The 21,313-nt window shown below is 54.3% G+C and overlaps 7 protein-coding genes across 7 annotated transcripts; 4 read left to right on the top strand and 3 right to left on the bottom strand.

The window, feature by feature from the left end:
- Positions 1–3,156: 3,156 nt before the first annotated feature.
- Positions 3,157–3,807, top strand: LTHEOB_793 (uncharacterized protein; the record flags this gene model as incomplete). Its single annotated transcript, XM_035517350.1, has 1 exon — positions 3,157–3,807. The coding sequence occupies one exon, from the start codon at positions 3,157–3,159 to the stop codon at positions 3,805–3,807; it is 651 nt and encodes a 216-aa protein (XP_035369552.1).
- A 1,848-nt stretch (positions 3,808–5,655) lies between these two features.
- LTHEOB_792 (GNAT family acetyltransferase) lies at positions 5,656–6,375 on the top strand (the record flags this gene model as incomplete). Its single annotated transcript, XM_035517339.1, has 1 exon — positions 5,656–6,375. One exon carries the CDS (start codon positions 5,656–5,658, stop codon positions 6,373–6,375), a length of 720 nt encoding a protein of 239 aa, XP_035369551.1.
- Positions 6,376–6,607: 232 nt separating this feature from the next.
- On the top strand, positions 6,608–8,748 carry LTHEOB_791 (FAD binding domain containing protein; the record flags this gene model as incomplete). Its single annotated transcript, XM_035517328.1, has 2 exons — positions 6,608–6,614; positions 7,160–8,748. 2 exons carry the CDS (start codon positions 6,608–6,610, stop codon positions 8,746–8,748), a joined length of 1,596 nt encoding a protein of 531 aa, XP_035369550.1.
- A 4,070-nt stretch (positions 8,749–12,818) lies between these two features.
- LTHEOB_790 (40s ribosomal protein s2) lies at positions 12,819–13,848 on the bottom strand (the record flags this gene model as incomplete). The annotated part of the gene is made up of 3 exons (XM_035517317.1): positions 12,819–13,076; positions 13,146–13,403; positions 13,573–13,848. 3 exons carry the CDS (start codon positions 13,846–13,848, stop codon positions 12,819–12,821), a joined length of 792 nt encoding a protein of 263 aa, XP_035369549.1.
- Positions 13,849–14,939: 1,091 nt separating this feature from the next.
- LTHEOB_789 (Serine threonine-protein phosphatase) lies at positions 14,940–16,596 on the bottom strand (the record flags this gene model as incomplete). The annotated part of the gene is made up of 3 exons (XM_035517305.1): positions 14,940–14,969; positions 15,022–15,174; positions 15,220–16,596. 3 exons carry the CDS (start codon positions 16,594–16,596, stop codon positions 14,940–14,942), a joined length of 1,560 nt encoding a protein of 519 aa, XP_035369548.1.
- A 1,018-nt stretch (positions 16,597–17,614) lies between these two features.
- On the bottom strand, positions 17,615–19,318 carry LTHEOB_788 (Aldehyde dehydrogenase; the record flags this gene model as incomplete). Its single annotated transcript, XM_035517294.1, has 5 exons — positions 17,615–18,477; positions 18,532–18,677; positions 18,724–18,892; positions 18,940–19,139; positions 19,191–19,318. The coding sequence occupies 5 exons, from the start codon at positions 19,316–19,318 to the stop codon at positions 17,615–17,617; spliced, it is 1,506 nt and encodes a 501-aa protein (XP_035369547.1).
- A 584-nt stretch (positions 19,319–19,902) lies between these two features.
- Positions 19,903–20,631, top strand: LTHEOB_787 (uncharacterized protein; the record flags this gene model as incomplete). Its single annotated transcript, XM_035517283.1, has 1 exon — positions 19,903–20,631. The coding sequence occupies one exon, from the start codon at positions 19,903–19,905 to the stop codon at positions 20,629–20,631; it is 729 nt and encodes a 242-aa protein (XP_035369546.1).
- Positions 20,632–21,313: the final 682 nt, after the last annotated feature.

The raw sequence follows: 21,313 nt of genomic DNA, 5'->3' as shown, positions 1-21,313 counted from the left end.
GCTTGGTATAAAGTGTTTCGAGATGGAAGCTGCGGGCCTGATGGACAACTTTCCTTGTCTGGTCGTCAGGGGAATATGCGACTATTCCGACTCGCATAAGAATAAAAGATGGCAACCACACGCAGCTGCTGCAGCGGCCGCGTATGCAAAAGAGTTGATCCTTTCAATCCCGAAACATCTTGTTGCGTCTGCAACGGAAGCCGTTCAGGTCATGAAGCTGGGTTAGTGTACCGTTTCGCTAGATATTCGTGGCTAACGGCGGTGACAATCAGTGAAAGAGGAATTGACAGCCATTGACAAGAAAATTGAACCGTTACTTGATGGTATGATTCTCGTGAATACCTCTGGTTAAGCACATGAATGGCTGATTTAAGCAGAGACTCAGAAGAAGAAGCAACAACAGATACTCGACTGGTTGTCTTCGCGGGGTCATGAAGACCACCACGCCGACATCATTGAAAAACGAACCGAAAATACCGGGGCATGGTTTCTGAATTCCCCACAGGTTGATGGCTGGATTCAGCGGAAATTTGATACCCTTTACTGCCCTGGAATCCCCGGATCGGGGAAAACCATCATGGCAGCGTTCATGGTCAACAATCTACGCCACCTTTGCACCACGCGGCCATCAAGTCTAGCCTTCTTCTATTGCAGCTACAACAAAAGAGAAGAGCAGAAAATCAGAGATCTGCTAAGATCAATTTTAAGACAGGTTTGCGAAAGTGCGCCATTGCTTCCAGAGCCCCTCGAAGTTCTGTACACGTTGTGCCAAGCAGAGAGGAGACAGCCATCACAACAGGAAGTTCTGCAGACACTTCGACTCATCATCATCGAGAATATCGGGCATTTGTATCTTGTGATTGATGCTCTGGATGAGTTGAAGAGCGAGGTCCGAAAAGAGATTGTTGAAGAAATTCAAAATCTACAGGAGAAGACACCTATCAGCTTATTGGCAACTTCACGTCATCTTGAAGACCTAGCCCATCTGAAAAAAGGGGGAGAAATTAAGATCCGCGCGAGCGATGACGACATGGGAATTCATTTGGGCAAACAAGTTCGATTCCTATCAAGCTGCATCACAGAAGATGAGGCCTTGGTGCAAAAAGTCAAAGCAGAAATTGTCCGTGCAGCCAGAGGAATGTGAGTATATTAACTCCCTAAGCTCCATTTCTAGCACTTACCATCCCTCAGGTTTCTCCTTGCGCAATTGCATCTGGATTCATTAAAAGGGAAAAGAACCAGAAAACAAGTTTTCGATGCCCTTGAGAGTCTCCCGACAGGAGAAGATGCGTTGAAAAAGGCGTACAGCAGCGCTCTCCAAAGAATCGAGGACCAAAATGGCGGGGCTGATTGCAAATTGGCCCATCGTGTGTTGTGTTGGGTTGTTCATGCGAAAAGACCATTGACGCCCGTGGAGCTCCAACACGCAGTTGCGGTCAAATATGGATCTCGAACGCTTACTAAAGAAGATCTGGCTCCACCTGCAGAGATGATCTCTCTATGCGCCGGCCTAGTCATTCTCAATCAGCAGAGCAATGCGGTGGAGCTGGTTCACTACACAACCAAATCGTTTTTCGAACAATGTGGGGAGAAATGGATCGCAGATGCCCCTGCCATTCTTTCAAGAGCCTGTTTAAGCTACTTATCTCTTGATGAACTCGCCACTAAGAGCTCTGTCAAAAATTGGAGCACTTATGAGTACATGCAGCTTGAATTTGCCACGTACCCTTTGCTTCAGTATTGCAGCTTGAACTGGGGCAAGCATGTGCATTCATGCCAAGATGAAGTTCTCAAGATAACCCTGGATTTTCTGGGGGATGAACGGCTTACAGTCCCTGCTTTTCATTCTCTTATACGAAATACGCTATATACCGAGGCTGTCTACAAGAACGCGAGAACGCGCGGACTAGCACTCGCAGCCGCTTTTGGACTGCACAAAGTATTCAAAATTCTGTTGAATACAGCCGAGAAACCCAGCACGGATGGAACCTCCAGCTCTAATCCCACGATTTTGTCGTCTCACGCTCGTCAGAGTGATTATCGTCAAGCTGAGCACCTATTTTACTACCCAAGTCTATATTTGGCGTGTATGTATGGCCATTTGGAAGTAGTACAACTGCTGTTGGACTTCAACAAAGAGGCAATACATCGCGAGGAACTGTCTGATTGTTTCTCCTCGGCCTGCGCAGCTAGCCAACTTGAGATCATGAAGCTCCTGGTAAATTATGTCACGAACATTGACTACCGGCACAGGAGCGAATACACCCCTCTTTTGCTTACAGCCTCGACAGCCTACGTGGACATAGTGCAGCTGTTACTTGATAATGGTGCCAATGTCAATCCCGAGATTGAGGGTGCATATCCATGCCCGCTCAGTGCTGCAGTGGCTAGCGGACGAAAGGAAATCGCACGTATGTTACTTGACAGCGGTGCCAGCGTTGACCGTAAGGAGGACCTTCATAGCACTCTCCTAAATACTGCTGTGAGTAACCTAAATATGAAGATACTACTCGGCTGCTGATCGAGAGAAACACGAGAAGTCATACTGAAACAACAAAGTTTAGCAGAATTCTGTGTGCAGCCTGCGAAACTGGATCAGAAGAGTTGGTACGGTTACTGGTAGAATGGCGGCAGAGCCATGTCGATTCTGACATCCCAGAAAACTGGTTCAACGGCGCTCTCCGGACGACATCCATCAAGGGGAACAAAAGAATGGTGCGGCAATTGCTAGACATTGGCGCACGTTCTTATACCGACGGCTTGATCAGAGACGGTTTTAATGAGGCTCTCTACTTTTCCGCCGAGAACGGACACAGTGAAGTGGTTCAACTGCTTCTTGAGAATGGTGCTTCGACGAATCGGTGGAAAGGCCGTATTGGCAGCGCTATACATGCTGCGTGTGAGACAGGCTATCACAAAGTCGTCCAAGTCTTAATTGACAACGGTACCGATGTGGAAGCGTTTGGAAAACATCCCGGTTTCCCTGGCGAAGCTCCGAGGGTCACGCCACTCTATCTCGCTTGTTACAAAAGCCATGAAAAGGTGGTGGCGTTGCTCATCGAGAACAAAGCAAACACGAATGCCGACTGCGGTAGTTATGGCAGTCCCCTATATGGAGCGGGAGATTCAGCTTCATCGAGAAGCAGCGAAACAATAATGCGACTGCTGTTTGACAGTGGTGCTGCTATCAGCGCAGCTGGTGGACGCTACGGGGACGCTCTACGGGCTGCCTGTATTCGAGGTGACTTGCAGGCTGTCAAGCTTCTCCTCTATCATGGCGCTCAGTATGATAATTTAGTTGGACGTTTCGGCACTGCTCTTCAAGCCGCTTCGTGGGCAGGCAAGAGTGACATCGTTCAACTTCTCCTGGATAGAAACGCCAACATAAACGCCTCGGGCGGTGAGTTCGGCAATGCTCTCCAGGCTGCATGCTGTAGAGGGCATGGCCACGTTGTGCAGCTCCTTCTCCGCCACGGCGCTGATGCCAATGCTATCTGGGGTGAGTTCGGCAGCGCGCTACAAACGGCTTCTCACTGGGGATTCAAGGACATTGTGCAACATCTTCTCAACAACAAGGCCAACGTCAATGCTGTCAATGGCCACTTTGGTACCGCACTGCAAGCTGCGTCACACTGGGGATTTAAAGATATTGTCCGGATTCTTCTCGACAAGGGGGCCGATGTCAACGTCACCGGTGGCTACTTCGGCCATGCGTTGCTCGCTGCGCAATATGGAAACGGGAGTGTCTGCGACGACATTTGTCAAATTCTCATAGAACATGGGGCAAACACTGATGTTGAGGATTGATCTTTGGGAAGGACAGAAGTGGTGTGGAACGTATGTATGTATGGCTCACGCTCCAACGCTCGGCCCACTTGAAGTCCTTCGGCCCATGTCTGTTTCTTTGGAATACTGTCTGTTTGGAACAAATTGAATGCTTGTGCCAACGTACAAAAAGGTACTGCTTCGTGACCTTGCCACCGCAGAATCTTCCCCGATCCCCACGATCACTCCGCGTTGTCTTCATACCAGAAACATAATTCACAGCTGTGAGCAGTGCCTCGGCTTTGCAGGTATTCGTGACCGTACCACCGGATCTTTGCCGGGCCGCAAATCTAAAAAATTTTCCGCCCGGCCAGCCCTCAACGCACAGCCCCCAACCACCACCAAACGCCCAAACAAAAAGCAAAAGAACGGGTCTTGCCGCGGATCGAACGCGGGGCCTCTCGCAAGCTACTCAGGGTTCGCCCTAAGCGAGAATCATACCACTAGACCACAAGACCGTTGATTTATTGCTTCCTGGGAAGTTGAAAAGTTGGCGGTTAAGATGTATTATATTCTAACAGACTGCAGGAGCCTAGTGGACATTGAAAGGAACTTCTAGCGCGTATGACTGAGTCCAAGAAGACATGATTGGGGCCAAAGGAGTGTGTTGAGGGAACGGGGTTGGAAAAGGGGTCAGAGATCGCCGACATGGATCGGTGACCAACACCACGCAACATACGCTCGCTGAGAAGCATTGCATCTCTCCAGATTGCAGATGCCGTTGCCAGACACGAGGGTTTCCAAAATTAAAGTGCTGTTTCCATCCCTTGCATGAGCCCGGCATGTAGGCCGAGAATGGTTTGGTATTCAGACAACGGTAGCAAAATCAACGGACGAGAAGAAAGTCTTGAAACGATTGATTGAAGAAGATGGAAGAAATAACATTTAAGCTTAGTGCGTGGATTGATACGGCTGCGGTGGTGAAATGCTCCAGCGGGCCAAGCACATTATTTTAGGCCACGACTTTTCCTAACACAGAAGTTAGAGAAATAGTGGTATCATAAAGCAAACGTTTGGCCAGTAATTACCTCTGTCGTATTAAAATTCAGTCTCAAAAGTACATTCGCGGACAACGTTTAGAGTTACAGGATTCGGCAGACAGGCACTGTCATTCATCTCGCCTGCTCCTCTATATATCGTTTCATAGAGTCGAACTCGGTCTTTCCTGTCTGTAGGTTGTAAGCCTTCAGGCTTGCAAATAATCATCGTTACAACATACCGATATCAGGTATCTTATGTGTGCCTTCCTAAAGATCAGCATCTCTTCTCGATGGAGGTAGGAAGATACTCACAAGGTCCGTTACATCCCGATTTCTTTCAAATTCGGCTCTGGCGTACTGGTGGAGCTCGTGGCGGGTTGACGACGGGGGAATTTCTGATCATGTCAGTTGTCGTCCGGGGAATAATGTAATCCGGCAAGCATACTATTGAGAGCTCTAATAATATCTCTCCACAGTGAGATCACCCGTTGCCGCTGAATGAACTGCAACGACTCAGTTGAAGCACGATCAGATTGGAATAGAAATTGTAGTTACATGATCGAGGCCTATGGTCGGCCCCTTCCTCCGGCCGCCAAATCTCGATGGCCGCGACGCCATGGAGGCGTAGGTCCGCAACGTCAACAAGTTGTGGCGAAATCGGAGCATTTTGGTACCTTGGGCAGCGGAGAAGAAGGGTCGAAGAAGGGAAGCTTCTGGGCGACCAACAAGTCCATCTCGTCATACGTCCGTGCGCACCGGCCCCACCACCACGCGTCTGCGCGTCTTCCCGCCCTGCGCGTCTCATTCCTGGATCCCGTCATTCCGTCAACCTGCCATTGACCGCGCCGACATGCCTGGCGGCCTGCAGCGTGGAGCCAAGCGGCCCAAGCCGAGGCCTGAGGAGCTCATCGACAAAATCAATGCCCTGCCGCGCGCCGCCTTTTTCGACCGCTTCTTCGCGTCGCCCTCGAAGCTGCTTCGGCACCGCGACTACGAGATTCGTCTCAAGCCTGTCACCGAGCTCAGCGATGCCGAATTCATGGCCTGCTTCAAGCTCATCGAGACCACGTCCGCCGCCGACTACAAGAACTCTCCGCGCGGATGGCACCCGAAAGACAAGCAGCGCGAGATGAGGGAGGACAATATGCAGTATCTGCTCGTCCGGAAGGCCTCACGTACCGACTCCGCTCATGGCGGTGTGCATGCGCGCAATGGAGACTCTATGGAGCCAACGAAAAAGGGACCAGAAGACGAAGTCGGCGCTTTCCTCGCCTTCATGTTCACCATCGAAGACGATTACCCCGTCATCTACATATACGAGATCCACCTCGCGGAAGAGCATCGAGGCAGCGGTCTGGGCAGACACTTGATGCGCATAGTGGAGCACTGTGCCACCGAGGGCGCTGTGGAAAAGGTCATGCTCACCTGTTTCAGGTGCAACACCGTGGCTTTGGCTTTTTATCAAAAGCTTGGGTTTGGCGAAGATGAATTTAGTCCACCGGCGAAGAGGTTGAGGGGTGGCAAGATCAAATTGCCGCCATACCTGATAATGAGCAAGAGCATCGGATGAGATGGACATGAGAACGGAAAACGCTCACACTGTGATAGCTCTGCACTTAACAGAGCTACCCGGCTACCAAAGTCATACGATGCTTTCAGCAGCTGCGTGGGCTTTGGACCGGCCCATGGAAATGCAAGCACTCGGGTAGGCACGCGCTGACAGGCTCGGGAGCAGCACACATTCAAAGCCAAACGGAAGAAAGTCATTTTCCCCAATTTCTCTAGCATCCGCAACACATACCATGCTAGGTAAGTGGCAGAAGTCGTTATCTCGGACGCAACATCTAGGCAGTCTTCCTCTTAAAGAGGAAACAGCGGCGCGACTGTTTGACTAGACAGTACAGCAATACAGAAATTCTCATCAAACCTATCACCGCTAGTACTTTTTTGATATGCCGAATAGGGTCTTGATACCAATCATTGTCTGCTCCAAGGCAACAGAACACTCCGGCGTGATTATGTCAGCCGGTGGTCCGAGCACCAGCTGGGAACTTTTCGACGCGCTGGAGCAGTTTTTCCGCCTTCTCGACCGGGCAAAATGTCAAGTCCAATTGTTCTACGTGCACGCTCAGCGCGCATTGGGCTTCGCCCGATATCGGCGCGTATGCTTCGTCCTCTCCATCAATGACTTGTCACGAAGCAAAACTGACGGCGAATTCAAGGTTGCACTGCAACATGCGGCATTCAATCGCCGCTGTCAACCGCATCTCGGAGATCATCACCCCTGGCACGTGCTACTCAACCTGGCATAGTCAAACAGAATGCGCGTCAGTTCTCACAGTCTGTGCGACTAGCTGCGCAGGCTCCTGCCGCTGCAACACCTTCGTTAGAGGACCATGCGAAGGCTGTCGCTAAAATTTCTGCCGATGTCCGCGGTTTCCACGAACGAGGAGAGAAGTTCCGTATCTCGCATGGCTCGACAAACAGCACTCGCCAGTCTGCAACTAGACGCAAGACCAACTTCATTGACACGAGTGGTCTATCGCACGTGCTCAAGGTCGATGTCGAAGCTCGCACCGCCCTCGTCCAGCCCAATGTACCCATGGACCGCCTTGCCGAAGAGACCATGAAGTACGGCCTCATTCCCCCTGTCATCATGGAGTTCCCCGGTATCACCGTCGGTGGCGGCTACTCCGGCACCTCGGGTGAGAGCAGCTCTTTCAAGTACGGCTACTTCGATCAGACCATCAACTGGGTCGAAATGGTCCTGGCCAACGGTGAAGTTGTGAAGATTTCGCGGACCGAGATGCCAGACCTCTTCCATGGCGCAGCCGGTGCCGTCGGCACCTTCGGCGTCACCACCCTCGTGGAGCTGCAGCTCAAGGAAGCCAAGAAGTTCGTCGAGACAACCTACCACCCGGTCTCGAGCGTAGCTGAGGCTGTGGAGCTGTCGGAACAGCTCATCAAGGAGCCAGACACCTACGACTACGTCGACGGCATCCTGTTCTCCAAGACCGAGGGCGCCATCATCACCGGCCGCGCAACCAACAAGCCGTCACCAAAGTCGCCCATCCAAACCTTCAGCGCCCCCAAGGACCCGTGGTTCTACCTGCACGTCCAAGACCAGATCAAGAGCGGGCGCCCGAAGACGGAAGCAGTGCCGCTCGCCGAGTACCTCTTCCGCTACGACCGCGGCGGCTTCTGGGTCGGGCGGTCGGCCTTTGAGTACTTCAACTTCCCCTTCAACGCCCTCACGCGGCGCTGGCTCGACGACTTCCTACACACGCGCATGCTCTACGCCGCCCTACACGCCAGCGGCCAGTCGCGCCGCTACGTCGTCCAGGACCTGGCCCTGCCCTTCCCGACGGCCGAGAAGTTCATCGACTACACGTCGGACAAGTTCGGCATCTGGCCGCTGTGGCTGTGCCCGCTCAAGCAGAGCCCCCTCCCCACCATGCACCCCAACAACCCATCCGAGATCGAAGAGGTCGCCAACATGGAGAAGGGCGTCACCGAGACGCGTCTCAAGCCCCTCCTCAACATCGGCCTGTGGGGCTGGGCCCCCCGCCACGCCCAGAACGACATCGACGCATTCGCCGCCCTCAACCGCGACCTCGAGGCCACGCTGCGCGAGCTCGGCGGCATGAAGTGGCTCTACGCTCACACGTACTACACCGAGGACGAGTTCTGGCGCACCTACAATAACCGCGAGTGGTACGACAAGCTGCGCGAGAAGTACGGCGCCACCGGCTTGCCTAGCGTGTACGAGAAGGTCAAGGTTGATGTCGAGCTCGAGAAGAGGATTAAGGAGGAGGGTGGGTGGACGAGGAGGTTGCTGGATCTTTGGCCGGTGGGCGGCGCGTATGCGATTAGGAAGGCGATTCAGAGCGGGTTGTATTGGAAGCATAGGAATGCGACGTGGAATAAGCATGAGGGGAGGTGAGTTTTGAAGGGGGGAATGGTTGGGCTCGTGTGTAGACTTTGTTGCTGTGTATGAATATGGTTGCTTGGTCGAGGACTTGTCGTGATATTGAGAAATTTGATGCAAGAGCATGATTCTCCGTTTCATGTTATTGCATTGGCCGAGGTCGACATGATTTCTTTCTAAAGCAGCGGAGTTGGCCTCGCCCTATTCTTTTGACTTGTTACATCCCCTGTAATCGATCACATAGGGCAGCAGATAGCTTTGACAGTGCTGAGGCCCTTCATCATTTTGACATGGTAGCATTCATCACCGTATCAAATCACCTTCCTCCATCATCATGCAGATCAGGCGAAAGCAACAACCATCGCGGAAGAGGACAGGCTCCAAAACCAGCGTCGATCTCGCGCAGAACGCCAGCGCAGTTTATCGTCCGTAAAGGAGGCATCGCTCCACGCACACAACGAAACACCAGTGGTCTGTATGTGTTGTTCTGGCGGCCCACAGTAACCGCTAGACATTCTAGAGTCCTGCCAGGAGGAAAGGAAGATTGAGACCCGTTTTATAAGAAGGGCGTACAGGAAAGACCGGGGGTCCTCGTGAAGCATGTTCATTGAGGTGCATGCTTGATGCTCACAGGACCTCAGACACATGCGTAGAATTGAGGTGGCAGAGAGCATCGCGTGCACTCTGAAGCTGCGGGCGTGCCTCTTCCTGTCATATTCTTGCAGTTTGAAGAGCAGCAGTGGCGCGAGGCACGGGATTTTTCTCAGGTGTATGCTCCAATAGTTGTAGCCCATATGTGAGGTGGCTGTTCACATGCTGTCCATGTGGTCAAAGTCTTAACGTCCAGGCATGGCAGCATGGTCCGGAAGTAGATGGCCTTTAGAGAGGTACGTGAAGTGGGCTCACCATTCAGCAATTTTTGAGAAAAGTTAAACGCATATCTGCAGACAATGAACTTTCGCAATTGGCAATGGCTTATATGTGATGCAGCAGCAGACCATCACCTTTTGTTTCGTCTTCATTAAAACCAGACAAGTTCAGTATGCCTCTCCCGCCTTCCTGTGTTTGCTGAGTTGCCTTCTGAACCACAGCCTCTTACTACTTCTCCGGAATTCTCTCTGGCCAACACCAACGATTACAACGAGTCACTTCCAAACGCTCTATCACTTGCTCCTCCTGATGCATATCTTCTATTCATGACCCTTTCTCGTTCTCGCCCGCGTTTACCTTGTCCTCCTGCTCCTCTACACATTTCATGCTTATGCTGCACCACCACCGCCGCCTCTAGATCCGCCTCCTCAACACCACAACCAAAAGCTAAACGCACAGCACACACACAACCCCCACTTCCCCCCGCCTGCCGGCCTCATGCGCCCCGAGTTCGACCGCACGCAACTCACCGACCAACCGCAGCTGCCATGGGCCCGTGGCGCTCGATCGTCATCGTCGCCATTTCCTCGTCATGCGCCAAGAAGGCTGGCGCCAAAGAGGCTGCTCGTGTTGACAGATGACCTGCAAGGCATGGCGGTCGCATGGCGAGGCTGCCCCGTGCATAGAGACGTTCGATACCCCGTGCCGGTGCCGCTGCTTCGTTTTGCAGTGACGTGGCGGGGACCGCCCTTCACAGGGTCCAGTGCGTGCAGGTGTCATCTGCAAACCCATCCTACGCACGTGTAGCATGAGCTCCGAGCAATCGCGTGCGCCTTGTTGAAGACTGCGCTGGCCTTGGTGATATAAAGGCGGCCTCATCTGGCTTTCCCTCTCTCTCTTCGTCCTCCAAGGGAAGCGGAGCAGAGGCGGCTGTGTTACCCGAATCAGATTCAACTGGTTCGGGAACAAACATGGAACCTCTTGAGCACACTTGGTGTTTGTGTCGTTTGTCGTGTGGTGTTCCAGTGTTCACACTGACAGTGGTTCTGTCTGATGTCTATAATGAGCGATGAGGACATCATGGGATGGTGATGAACAGCATCATGGCTTAATGATGCAGCGTAACATCATGATACAATTATCAGCTTGTGAGGTAGGCAGAGGTGCGACATTCCCACCGCCTGCCTACTATACAAGTCCATCTCAGCATGGGCCGGCGCCAACCCGTTTCAAAAGGACTTGAGATAGTAAGTCAAAGGTGCCAATGCTTGAAGAAATTGCGGGGTTAAAGGGAAGTAAGAAGGATTGGATGATGATGAGGAGAGGTGCGCTACTTATATACCCGCTGTAGGCAAGCAAATGGCGGGTGAGACATTGGGAGCCTGACCACCAGGGACCACCACAGCACCACTTTCACCACCTTTAAATTCAGTCATGTTGAAATTGAGCCGCCCGTTTCAACTCCAAAGCGGCCCTTACAAATATCTAGTTCGGAAAAACAATTTCAACCCACCCGACTTGGCTCTGGCTGTCTTGATGCTTGATTGACCCAAACCCGTAACTTTTGTCCAATCCACATAATGACGGGTAACGGCTTTGCGATGGTAGCGAACAGAATTACAATGCGGTGATGAAGTGCATCATCATTATAATCCAGTTTGCAAACTTTGTGCGAGGTCCGTACAAGAACAAGCACAGCGCCCTACGGTCATTCGTGATAAGTAGCTTCAACAAGAAGCCCCAAGTCGATCCAAATCTGGTTGCCCAGCGTTTGCTAAATCCATTGCAAACTGGCTCATATGGATCATTGATTCACAGCGAACTTAAGTATTTAAGGAAGAGAGAACGGCCTTTGCACTGAACCAGACACAAGGGGTACCACGTCATAAGATACGCCTCATCAGGTCCATCATATCAGCTGTTGCAACCCTTCTAGAAAGACGCTGGCGAATGTTCAAACTGGTGTTCCCGTGAGCGACCGGCCTCACTCCCGCCTCCACCAGACAGCTCTGTGCCCCTGTACGCGGACGCCTGGCAAGCTTTCCTCCAGGTTACCGGCGTGCGTTCGATCATGGGCTCCTCGTTGCCGTCTCTCCATCACTGACTATTTAATTCCGGGCTTGCCTTCGGTTGCTGTACGTCCTTGCTACATGCGAGCTCTGCTTCGAGACGCGGCAACCTTATTGAATATAAACCAGACATGAATCAAGAACACTGGTGTCTTGTGTTTTGCGCGCGGACTGTCTTGCGCATCTCCTCGAGCAAGTACATTCGATCTGACCTGTCATTCCCACGCTTTATTTTGAATCCCCATACTCTTCCACTTCAGTGACATGAAGACCCGCATCATTTGACGAAAACGATGAGCATCCACAGCATTCACCACAATCAACCCAGGTCAGACTGAACAGAAAAATAGCAAATCAGCAGGGAAAGGAAAAGACCCGAAGGAGCAGAAGTTCGCATTTTTGAGCAAATGGCTACCAGACATAGCACTCTTCAATCAAGAGAACACATCGGACAGCCAGCGCAGTAGCAAACCCATCGGTACAGATATACATCTATATATATCCCACGAACTCCCAACCACAACCCAGCTGATCGATCGCACGAACGGCATCTGATCACAGGCGGTAGTAGTTAGCGTGAAGCACGCGGTGCTGACCGGAACCAGAGTTTGCGTCAAAAATAGACGGGAAATTGCACATGAATGACGGGGATTGCCAGAAGACGGCTCAAGAAGACAGCCAATGATCTCGACGATAGACGGCGGCTCGGCATACCTACCCTGCTTTAGCTCGACGAAAGAGAGAGAGAGAAGCAGGCATCCTGATAACCAAGCTCTTCGGCTCTACCCGGTGATAAGCTTTCCGCACTTGGCATCGACCTCGCCTGGAACCCTCTATGATTAGAAATGGGCAAATCATTGCAAACCAAGCATAGTCACAAGTCATTCTCGCCCGCAGGGATTCCCATGTGTAAGTCATACGCTCAATGCATTTTTTTTTCGGAACTGCATTGCATCTCTTTTTTACTCTTTTTCGAAGCAAAAACCTATGCTAGGTTTCCTCCCCGAAAAGAACCCGCGCGCGCAACCCCATGCAAGAGGTGTCGAGGCCATGCATCGGAACCGTTTCAAAACAAGCCAGAAACCCTTGTGGTGTGAAGAAAACCCATCATCGTGACCGCTCCCTTGACAATCGTCCCACAACCGCTTAGTACTTCTTGCCCTCACGGAGGACGTCGGAGAACTCCTCGAGCGGGCTCCTGCTGGGCTTGGTCTCCTTCCAGAGGTTGGGGGTGAGGAAGCCGTAGGAGTTGGTGACGGCAGAGAAGGTGGCCTTGAGGGTGTTCTCGAGGGTCTTGGTGGAACCGGCGGAGGCGGTGTAGGCGTCGTTGACACCAGCAAGCTGGAGCAGACGCTTGACGGCGGGGGAGGCGACAAGGCCAGTACCGCGGGGAGCGGGAATGAGCTACATGAGATGTCAATTGCTTGCTCGCGGCCGGATCTTCATCCAAGCGTGGGAATGGGTGGTACTTACACGGACGGTGACGGAACCGCACTTGCCCGAGGTCTTGACGGGCAGAGAGTGGGGCTCACCGAGGTTGGAGCCCCAGTAACCTCTCCTGATGGGAACAACGCTGAGCTTGGCGATGATGATGGCGGCGCGGATGGCAGTGGCGACTTCCTTGGAGGTCTTGATACCAAGACCGATGTGGCCCTCAGAGTCACCAATGACGACGATGGCCTTGAAGCGGGTGCGCTGACCGGCACGGGTCTGCTTCTGGACGGGCTTGATCTGTAGTTCCGAGATGCATTAGTCTCCGCATCCCCAAGAATGTTCCCAAGCAAGCCCATTTCCGTGTATTCCTCCAGACGTGTTCACAATGCCCCCCAAAACCCAGCTTCCCTCGGTGCCCAATCCCACCACAATCCATCCGAGAAAAAAAATTGGTGTAGCTGCTCACCTTCATGACCTCATCCTTGAGCTTGGGCAGGAAGAAGTCGATGATCTGGAACTCCTTGATGGGCAGGGAGTGAAGGTAGATCTCCTCCATGGACTTGATCTTGCCGGCCTTCACGAGACGGCCGAGCTTGGTGACGGGCTGCCACTCCTTCTCCTCGTTCTGGCGACCGCCACGGCGGCCACGTCCACGGCCACGGCCACGGCCGCGGTCACCACCACGGCTACCAAAACCACCACGGGCGGGGGCGCCGGAGGCGGGGGCAGGAGCGTCGGCCATTTTTGCGATTTAGGATTGGAAGATGGGAGAAGAAAAGGTCCCGGGGTTCTGTTTTGAAGCAATTGGAATCAGCCCAAGATCCTGGAGAAATGCGCAGTGCGTGTGCGGTGCGAGGGAGAAGCTGCGGTGCTGTTGCAGCTTTTTGTGCGCGCGCGGTGGGAGCGATTTCACGTACTGGGTGTTGATGCTGGCGTCGGCTCGTCGTCGTCGGAGGCAGAAAGTGAGAGTCGGCTCAGGTCGAAAAGCTGTGTGGGCGCGCTCGCGCGCTCGGGCCATCCTCGGAAGCTAGCACCCAAACGGCTAAATAAGCGCACCACTCCGATGCCTGATTGGCCTGACGATGCCGGTCAGGCAGGCGCGCAGCCACTTCCTCTCACCTTTGCACCAACAAAGACACCAAGAACGACTGCGCGAAGCCTTTCCAATCGCCCCCGCACTGCAAGACAATCCTTTCTCTAGCCCGGCTTGGCAATTTTCTCACGCGAGACACGTGCATCACGCGACCACCGAGACTAGTATTCGACATTACACTGCGTTTTATTGTACAAGGTCGAGCTTCGAGACAACACCCTGCATCCGGCACAGCAAAACAGAGTCGCGAACGCGTTTCTTTCTTTCTTGAGACTAAAACTCCGACCGACGCACCGCACCCCTAGTGAAAGGAGACTGATGCGGACCCCAACCAAAATAAAATCTGTTGAGAGTTGCCACCGGCGTCGCGCATGCTTGCTCAAGCAGCAGCAAAGGAAGAGACAATGAAACCAAATCGTGCTCCAGCTAACTCCCCGCGCCAAGAGTCGTGTGTGAAGTACCATCGAAAATCCATGCAGAGACCGGACGTCTGCGTCTTGGCCGCGCGCCTCACTGAACCCCGTTCGCCTTCATTCCGCCTTCCGCCGGCCATCTACTCGTCCGTGGCGTGCTGGAGTCGCACGATACGTTGTTAATGCGTCCCCCGAGGCAAAATCCTCCGTCGTGTCGCGCCGGCCTATCTCCATGAAGCCGTCACATGCAATCGGACGAACGTCCGCACACTCGGGTATTTTCGACGCGGAGTGTTGAGACCGCTTTGTGCGGGCCGCGTACATCACTTAGTAAGATTGCGGGTACTGATTTGCCGGCTACATGACGTATTGTCAGCTGGTGCAATCTGAAACCATCCGGAGTACCTACCGGGCTGTTGAGCATGCTCTGCCTCTTGTTCCTGCCCTTCTTGATGTGGCTCTTCAGTGCACTCGAGTCTAATGGCTTGAGCAGTTCGAAGCTGCAGAGGAGTTCGGCAGACACCGACATGACTGCTCCCCAGTTGTCGAACTCGCCGCAGTACTTACTAGCGTCAGCTTATGAACCGCAAAGATAGGGTCAACTTACATTAGGTGCTGAGAAGACCGTCACCAAGATGCGGTCGTTGAAGAATTCGTATCCGTCCTCCACCACCATGTGCGCGCGGCAAACCAAGTCGAAGTCGTGGCGCTGCAGGAATTCCATGATAACCTTCTTCCCGAAACAGTAACTGACTCCTCTTTCGTTCGCTTCCCAATCATTATCCATATCTGCCGGATCGCTCCACAACAGATCATTCAATAGACCGTAATCAGGGACATCAGTAGGCCTGGCAATCTGGCGAATGTCGTCCATATGCGAGAGACTTGGGGAAAGACCACCGTGGACGCAAAAGATCTTGCCTGCGACAATGGCAGCAATGGGCAGAGTGTTGAAGGTGTCGACAAAAGCCTTCCAGACCTTGACATTGCACCTGCGCTTGCACTCATCGTAGAAGCCATAGACACGGGTAACGTTGGCACACTCGTGGTTGCCGCGCAGCAGGAAGAAGTTCTCGGGAAACTTGAGCTTGTAGCACAACAGCAGCAGAATCGTCTCCAAGCTTTGCTTGCCTCGGTCGACGTAGTCACCCAAAAACAAGTAGTTGGAACTGGGCGGAAAACCGCACATCTCGAACATTCTGATGAGGTCCGTGTATTGCCCGTGCACATCACCAACGATTTTGACTGGCGGTGAAAGCTCCAGGAGCGCGGGTTGCGAGAGGAAGAGCTCGCGCGCGGCCTGGCAGATAGCAAAAATCTCGGCGTTCTTCAAGCACACAGTCTTTGTGACCTTGGCCGAATAGCCCGCGTCCAGCAACCTGGAGATCATGTCGTCAATGTCAATAGATTTGGGCGCGCCCAGCTCCATGGTCGGCGACCCATTCTCCGTCTGTGCCTCCGACGCCCTGGGGATTGGCTGGTCTCGCTTCAAAAGAATGGATTCCTTGGGCTTGGTCAGGGCGGATGGCGGCGGCAGGCCGGTGGGGGGTGTGTCCGAAACGTGGTCAACTTCACCGGTGCGCTGCGCCTGGTCGACAGACTCGTGGCCATGGCCTACGGTTGCCGACTGGGTGGGCGAAGGCGGGGGCTGGTCGCTGTCGTCGACGGCGTCGGCGGGCGACTGGGCAGCGTCGAGAGCGGGGGGTGGCGCCGACGACGTGGAGCCCGACCGTCGATGGGCAGACTTTGCGGGCGAGTCCAGCTTCTCCAGGTTGCTCAGGCTGCTGTTGCTGTCCTGGCCCAGGCCCTGGATCGAATTGCGCGGGCTGTCTGTCTTGGTGCTGGTGCCGGGGATCTTGTTGCGGAGCGAGTTTCTTATCGAGCGCGTCGACTCCTTCGTGTCGGAGCGGGAGAAGGAAGCGTAGCCATCGCGGTCGAGCTGGGGGCCGTTCCCGTCGCCCTTCTTCGACGGGGTGTTGCCCATGGTGCTCTGCTGCGGCGGTGGGCAGGCGATGGGATCGGGGGCGGCGAGGCTAGGGTTGGTACGGAGCGGGTTCTATGGAGGTCTGTACAGGCGCGAGAGGAATGCGAGGAAGCAGCCTTCGACCGACGCTGTGCAGATCGTGTGCACAGGGCAGGGACCGGCCGCGAGGGAGTGAGGTAGGAGCGTGTGGGGGTCGGAGGGACGTTGAAGCCGGCGTCGAGCCAGGGTCGGTGCGTTCAGCTAGATGCTGGGGAGCTGGTGCTGGTGGAGCATGTGAGGGTGGAGCGGCGCGTCGGAGCTGCTGGCGGCGGTGGTGGTGCTGGGTGCGTGCTCGGGCGCGTGGTGACGGGCAGTGCAGCGTTCAAGGTAGTTTGTGGAGTTGGCGGCCTCGTCAACTTCTGCCGAGCCCGGGACAAGCGGGCAACGCGTGCCGGAGGAGAGCGAGCTGGTTTGCGGAGGCCGACTGCACAGGCGCGCCGCTGTTCTTTTCAGATGCGGGCGAGACGGGCCTGATGACGATGGAGCTTTGGGCCAGGACGTGCTCCAGGGCGGGTCTTCCTCATCAGCGGCGGCACCTTTGTCAACCACGCCGCACGGCCCCGTCTGGTCGGCCGTTCCTATCACCGCGCCCACACCAACCCTGCCACGGATTTTGCGGGCGTTCGCGTGCAGCCGGGCTTGCCGCACGCTGCCTATTCCGACTCCGAACCCCCCACCAGCCTCACCGGCGCCGCACTGCCCTGGCGCGCTCCACCGAGACCCTGGAGTCATCAACGCACTCTGACACAGCCCGCGAGGCACACCCCTCCACACGAAGCCGTTGACGTCCCTGATCGCCGGTCTCGTGCCCACCATCGCCGGGTCACGATGACGTCCAATAGCCGCAGCCAATGCGCTTAGCTGGCTCCGCTCAAAATCTGCCATTGCTGAATCTGTCCTAGAATTCGCTCGCACAAACATCAAATATACCGCGATGAGCAAACCTCCTGTAAATGCCGCACAGAAAAAAAAATGCCGTTTATATCCGCGGACCCAAATTGACGTGGACGGCCTTCTTGTTCGTATAGGCATCCAGCCCAGCCTCGCCCAGCTCGCGCCCAATCCCGCTCTGCTTCACACCGCCAAACGGAATGGCGTAGTGGCTATCGTTGCTGCTGTTGATCCAGACCATGCCCGCCTCGATCTTGCGCGCCACGCGGTGCGCCTTGACAATGTCGGTCGTGAAAACGGCACTGCCAAGGCCGTACGTCGTGTCGTTGGCCCGCTCGATTGCATCCTCCTCCTCCTTGAACGAGCTGATGACGACAAACGGCCCAAAGACCTCTTCGCGGAAAATCTTCATCTCAGGCTTGACGTCCGAGAAGACGGTGGGCGCGATGAAGAAGCCCTTGCCGTTGACGTCCTTAAACGGCTCACCGCCTGTTACGAGGGTGGCGCCCTCCGACTTTCCATGCTCGATGTACGAGAGCACGCGGTCGTACTGCGCCTTGGTGACTTGCGGGCCCTGGAACGTCGAGTCCTTGAAGGGATCGCCAACGGTGCTTGTTGCCTTGACGTGGTCCTTGAAAGCTGCAACGAACTTGTCGTAGATGCCGTCCTGGACGAGAATACGGGAGGTAGCCGTGCAGATCTGGCCTTGGTTGGACATGATACCAATGTGTGCCCACTTGACAGCCTGATCCAGGTCGGCATCGTTGAAGACGAGAAGAGGAGACTTGCCGCCAGTCTCGAGGGTGATGTTCTTCAGGTTGGCGGCCGCCATCTTCATAATCTCACGGCCAGTCGCGGTACTTCCGGTGAAAGCAATCTTATCAACGTCGGGGTGCGAAGCGAGAGTGGCACCAGCCTTACGACCGTATCCGTTGATGATGTTGACAACACCTAGCTGCTGTCAGCGGCCTGCTTTCACACGATTAGGATCGACACCAAGCTTACCAGGAGGGAAGCCAGCCTCTTTGATCAAGTTGGCAAAGTACAGGATCGAGAGTGGCGTCTGCTCTGCTGCCTTGAGAACTACGGTGTTGCCGCAAGCCAACGCCGGACCAAGCTTCCACGCCGCCATTGCCAAGGGGTAGTTCCATCTATGCCGTGTCAGTAAAATTCGGCTGAGAGGCTTTTTGCACTCACGGGATGATTTGACCGCAGACACCAATAGGCTCACGAATGGTGTAGGCGAGCTTATCCGGCGTGGTTTCGATGACTTGGCCGTGGACCTTGTCTGCATAGCCTGCGTAGTACTTCAGGGTGCCAGCAACCTCACCCAGATCCTCATCGCGAGCAACGGTGTACGGCTTGCCTGTGGTGCAATCAGCATGATACCCTTTATCTTAGCGGAGCACCCACCATTGTCCCAGGTCTCGATGGTGGCCAGCACTTCCCTGTGCTTTTCAACCAGGGCAACAAGCTTGAACAGGAGCTCAGCGCGCTCAACGCTCGGCAAGTCCCGCCATGCAGGGTTTTTGAATGCCTTGCGTGCTGCCTTAACCGCAAGTTCAACATCCTCAGGATCAGCGGCATACACCGACGTGATCTCGGTTTCATCACTTTATCCCAATCAGCAACATATGGCGAATATGACCAAGCATCAAACTTACGTAGGGTTTATGCTGGTGATCTTCTCGCCGTGGGTGGACTTGACCCATTCATTGTTGATGAATAAGCCGATGGGCTGGGTGTATTTGACGCCATTAGGGGCAGTCAACTCAACACTCAAGTCAGACATGGCGGTGCTGAAGGGCCTTCGCGAGCTGAGAAGAAATGAATGGAGGATAAATTGACGATGCCGCGGCCGAGGCTGATGAGAAAAGCGGCGCGCAAAGAGTCTGAGCATGCGGAAAGAAGGCAGCTTCTGCGGCTGCGGAGAAGTCGATTATGTAGTGGTTTGCAGGCTCAGCTCCCCACTCTGGTGCACCCCGCCGATTCCGATGATGGAGATTTGCTTGGCGGGGTGCATGCATCCGAGCAGGAGTGCGTTTTCGTGGTGATTGGTCAGCGCCAGGGCTGACTAATGAACGTCCGTTCACGAATTCGCTGTCACTTGCCCAACCACAGACAGGCGGCGGGCGTAATGACGACGGTGCCTATCTAACAACCTCTTTGGGACACCTATTACCCCTCAATTACCTCACAGGCGGCGGGCGATAAGCTGCAGAGCGGGTATACTTGCCCGTCCAGGTAAGGCGGCACAAACGCGGGGGCCCAAGCTCCGCGTGCTCGCGTCAAAATCAACCATCACACACGTCCTGTCCTATCATCTCGCAAAATCCACCGTCCACTTCGCCGCCGCCCTACACGCCCGAGAGCGAAATGACCGAGCACTCGCCAACCGCTCCGGACCAGGCCATCAACCATGCCGCATCCATCGACTACTGGAACTCGGTCGAGTCCACCGTCAATGGCATGCTCGGCGGCTTCCCCCAGGTCTCGCGCATAGACCTGCAAGGCTCGTCCATCTTCTACAACAAGCTGCGTCGCGTCGCCGGGCTCAAGGCCGGCGAGCTTCTCCCGCACGCCGTCGACTGTGGCGCCGGCATCGGCCGCATCACCTTTGGCTTCCTCTTGAAGATTGCCGAGTCCGTCGACATCGTTGAGCCCGTGCAGAAGTTCACCGACCAGCTGAAGGAGACCGAGGGCTGCAAGGAACTCATCGCCGCCGGCCGCATCGGCTCCATCGCCAACGTCGGCCTGGAGAACTGGACCTTGGATGCCCCGTACAAGTACAACCTGATCTGGAACCAGTGGTGCGTCGGCCACCTCACAGACGCCCAGCTGGTCGAGTACTTCAAGCGTTGCCAGGAACACCTCGCCGAGGGAGGCTCCATTGTCGTCAAGGAAAACCTGAGCACTGACCTCAATGGCGAGGACATCTTCGACGACGAGGACAGCAGCGTGACCAGGACGGATGAGAAGTTCCGGAAGATTTTCGAATTGGCTGGCCTGGACATCTTCCTTACCGAGGTCCAACGGGGTTTTCCGAAGGGCTTGTTTCCCGTCAGGATGTACGCTCTGCGCCCAAAAAAGCAGCCTGTTGATTGAGAAATTCCGGCGATGGAGCCCTCTCTCTGCGAAGAGGAGTCGTCGGCTTTGCATGAGCATGGAACAGAATTTTGAAGAATGAATCAAGCACGGAACAAAGAGGCCGGACCTTTGAATCTGGATTTCGCTGTTTCGGACAACTGCTCAAAAGCATTCCAGAATGGATGCTCACTCAACATGGAGAAGCACAGCGATTGGCCCCCATGGGTGGAGAGAATTTCGAAAACATGAGCCAAAAAGCATCGTTTTCAGGGTTTCACTGGCTGGAGGAGTACATGCAGATTCTTGGCAAGAACGAAAGCTTGTACGTCCGTTTCAGCGGGTCTGAAAATAGCAATGCTCATCATCCAGCCATTGCGGCAGCCATTGCATCTCCAGGTCCTGAGATTGACTCAGATGACTACAAAATTGCTCGTGATAATCGAGCACCAAGAGTTGCGGGATGTGCAGGAGGAATAAACCAAGAGAAGATTCTTCTTGCGGCAACGGAAAACAGAAGATCAGCCAAATCCACGCGGCGAGCCGGTCTTTAGGAGTCGGCCTACCGGAGTGCATTCTTGGTTGCATTGACAAACAAATCTGCTCCCAAGCCGAGAACAATTCAGGGGTCAAATCCCCTAATCCAACAACTTCAAACAAATGCTCACGCATTCAACGCATCAGTGGCTCACGGAAGTCTTGA

The sequence above is a fragment of the Lasiodiplodia theobromae genome (genome assembly GCF_012971845.1).
Source record: "Lasiodiplodia theobromae strain AM2As chromosome Unknown scaffold_2, whole genome shotgun sequence".
In the NCBI taxonomy this organism is placed as follows: Eukaryota; Fungi; Ascomycota; class Dothideomycetes; order Botryosphaeriales; family Botryosphaeriaceae; genus Lasiodiplodia; species Lasiodiplodia theobromae.
This window is presented reverse-complemented; position numbering and strand designations above follow the sequence as displayed.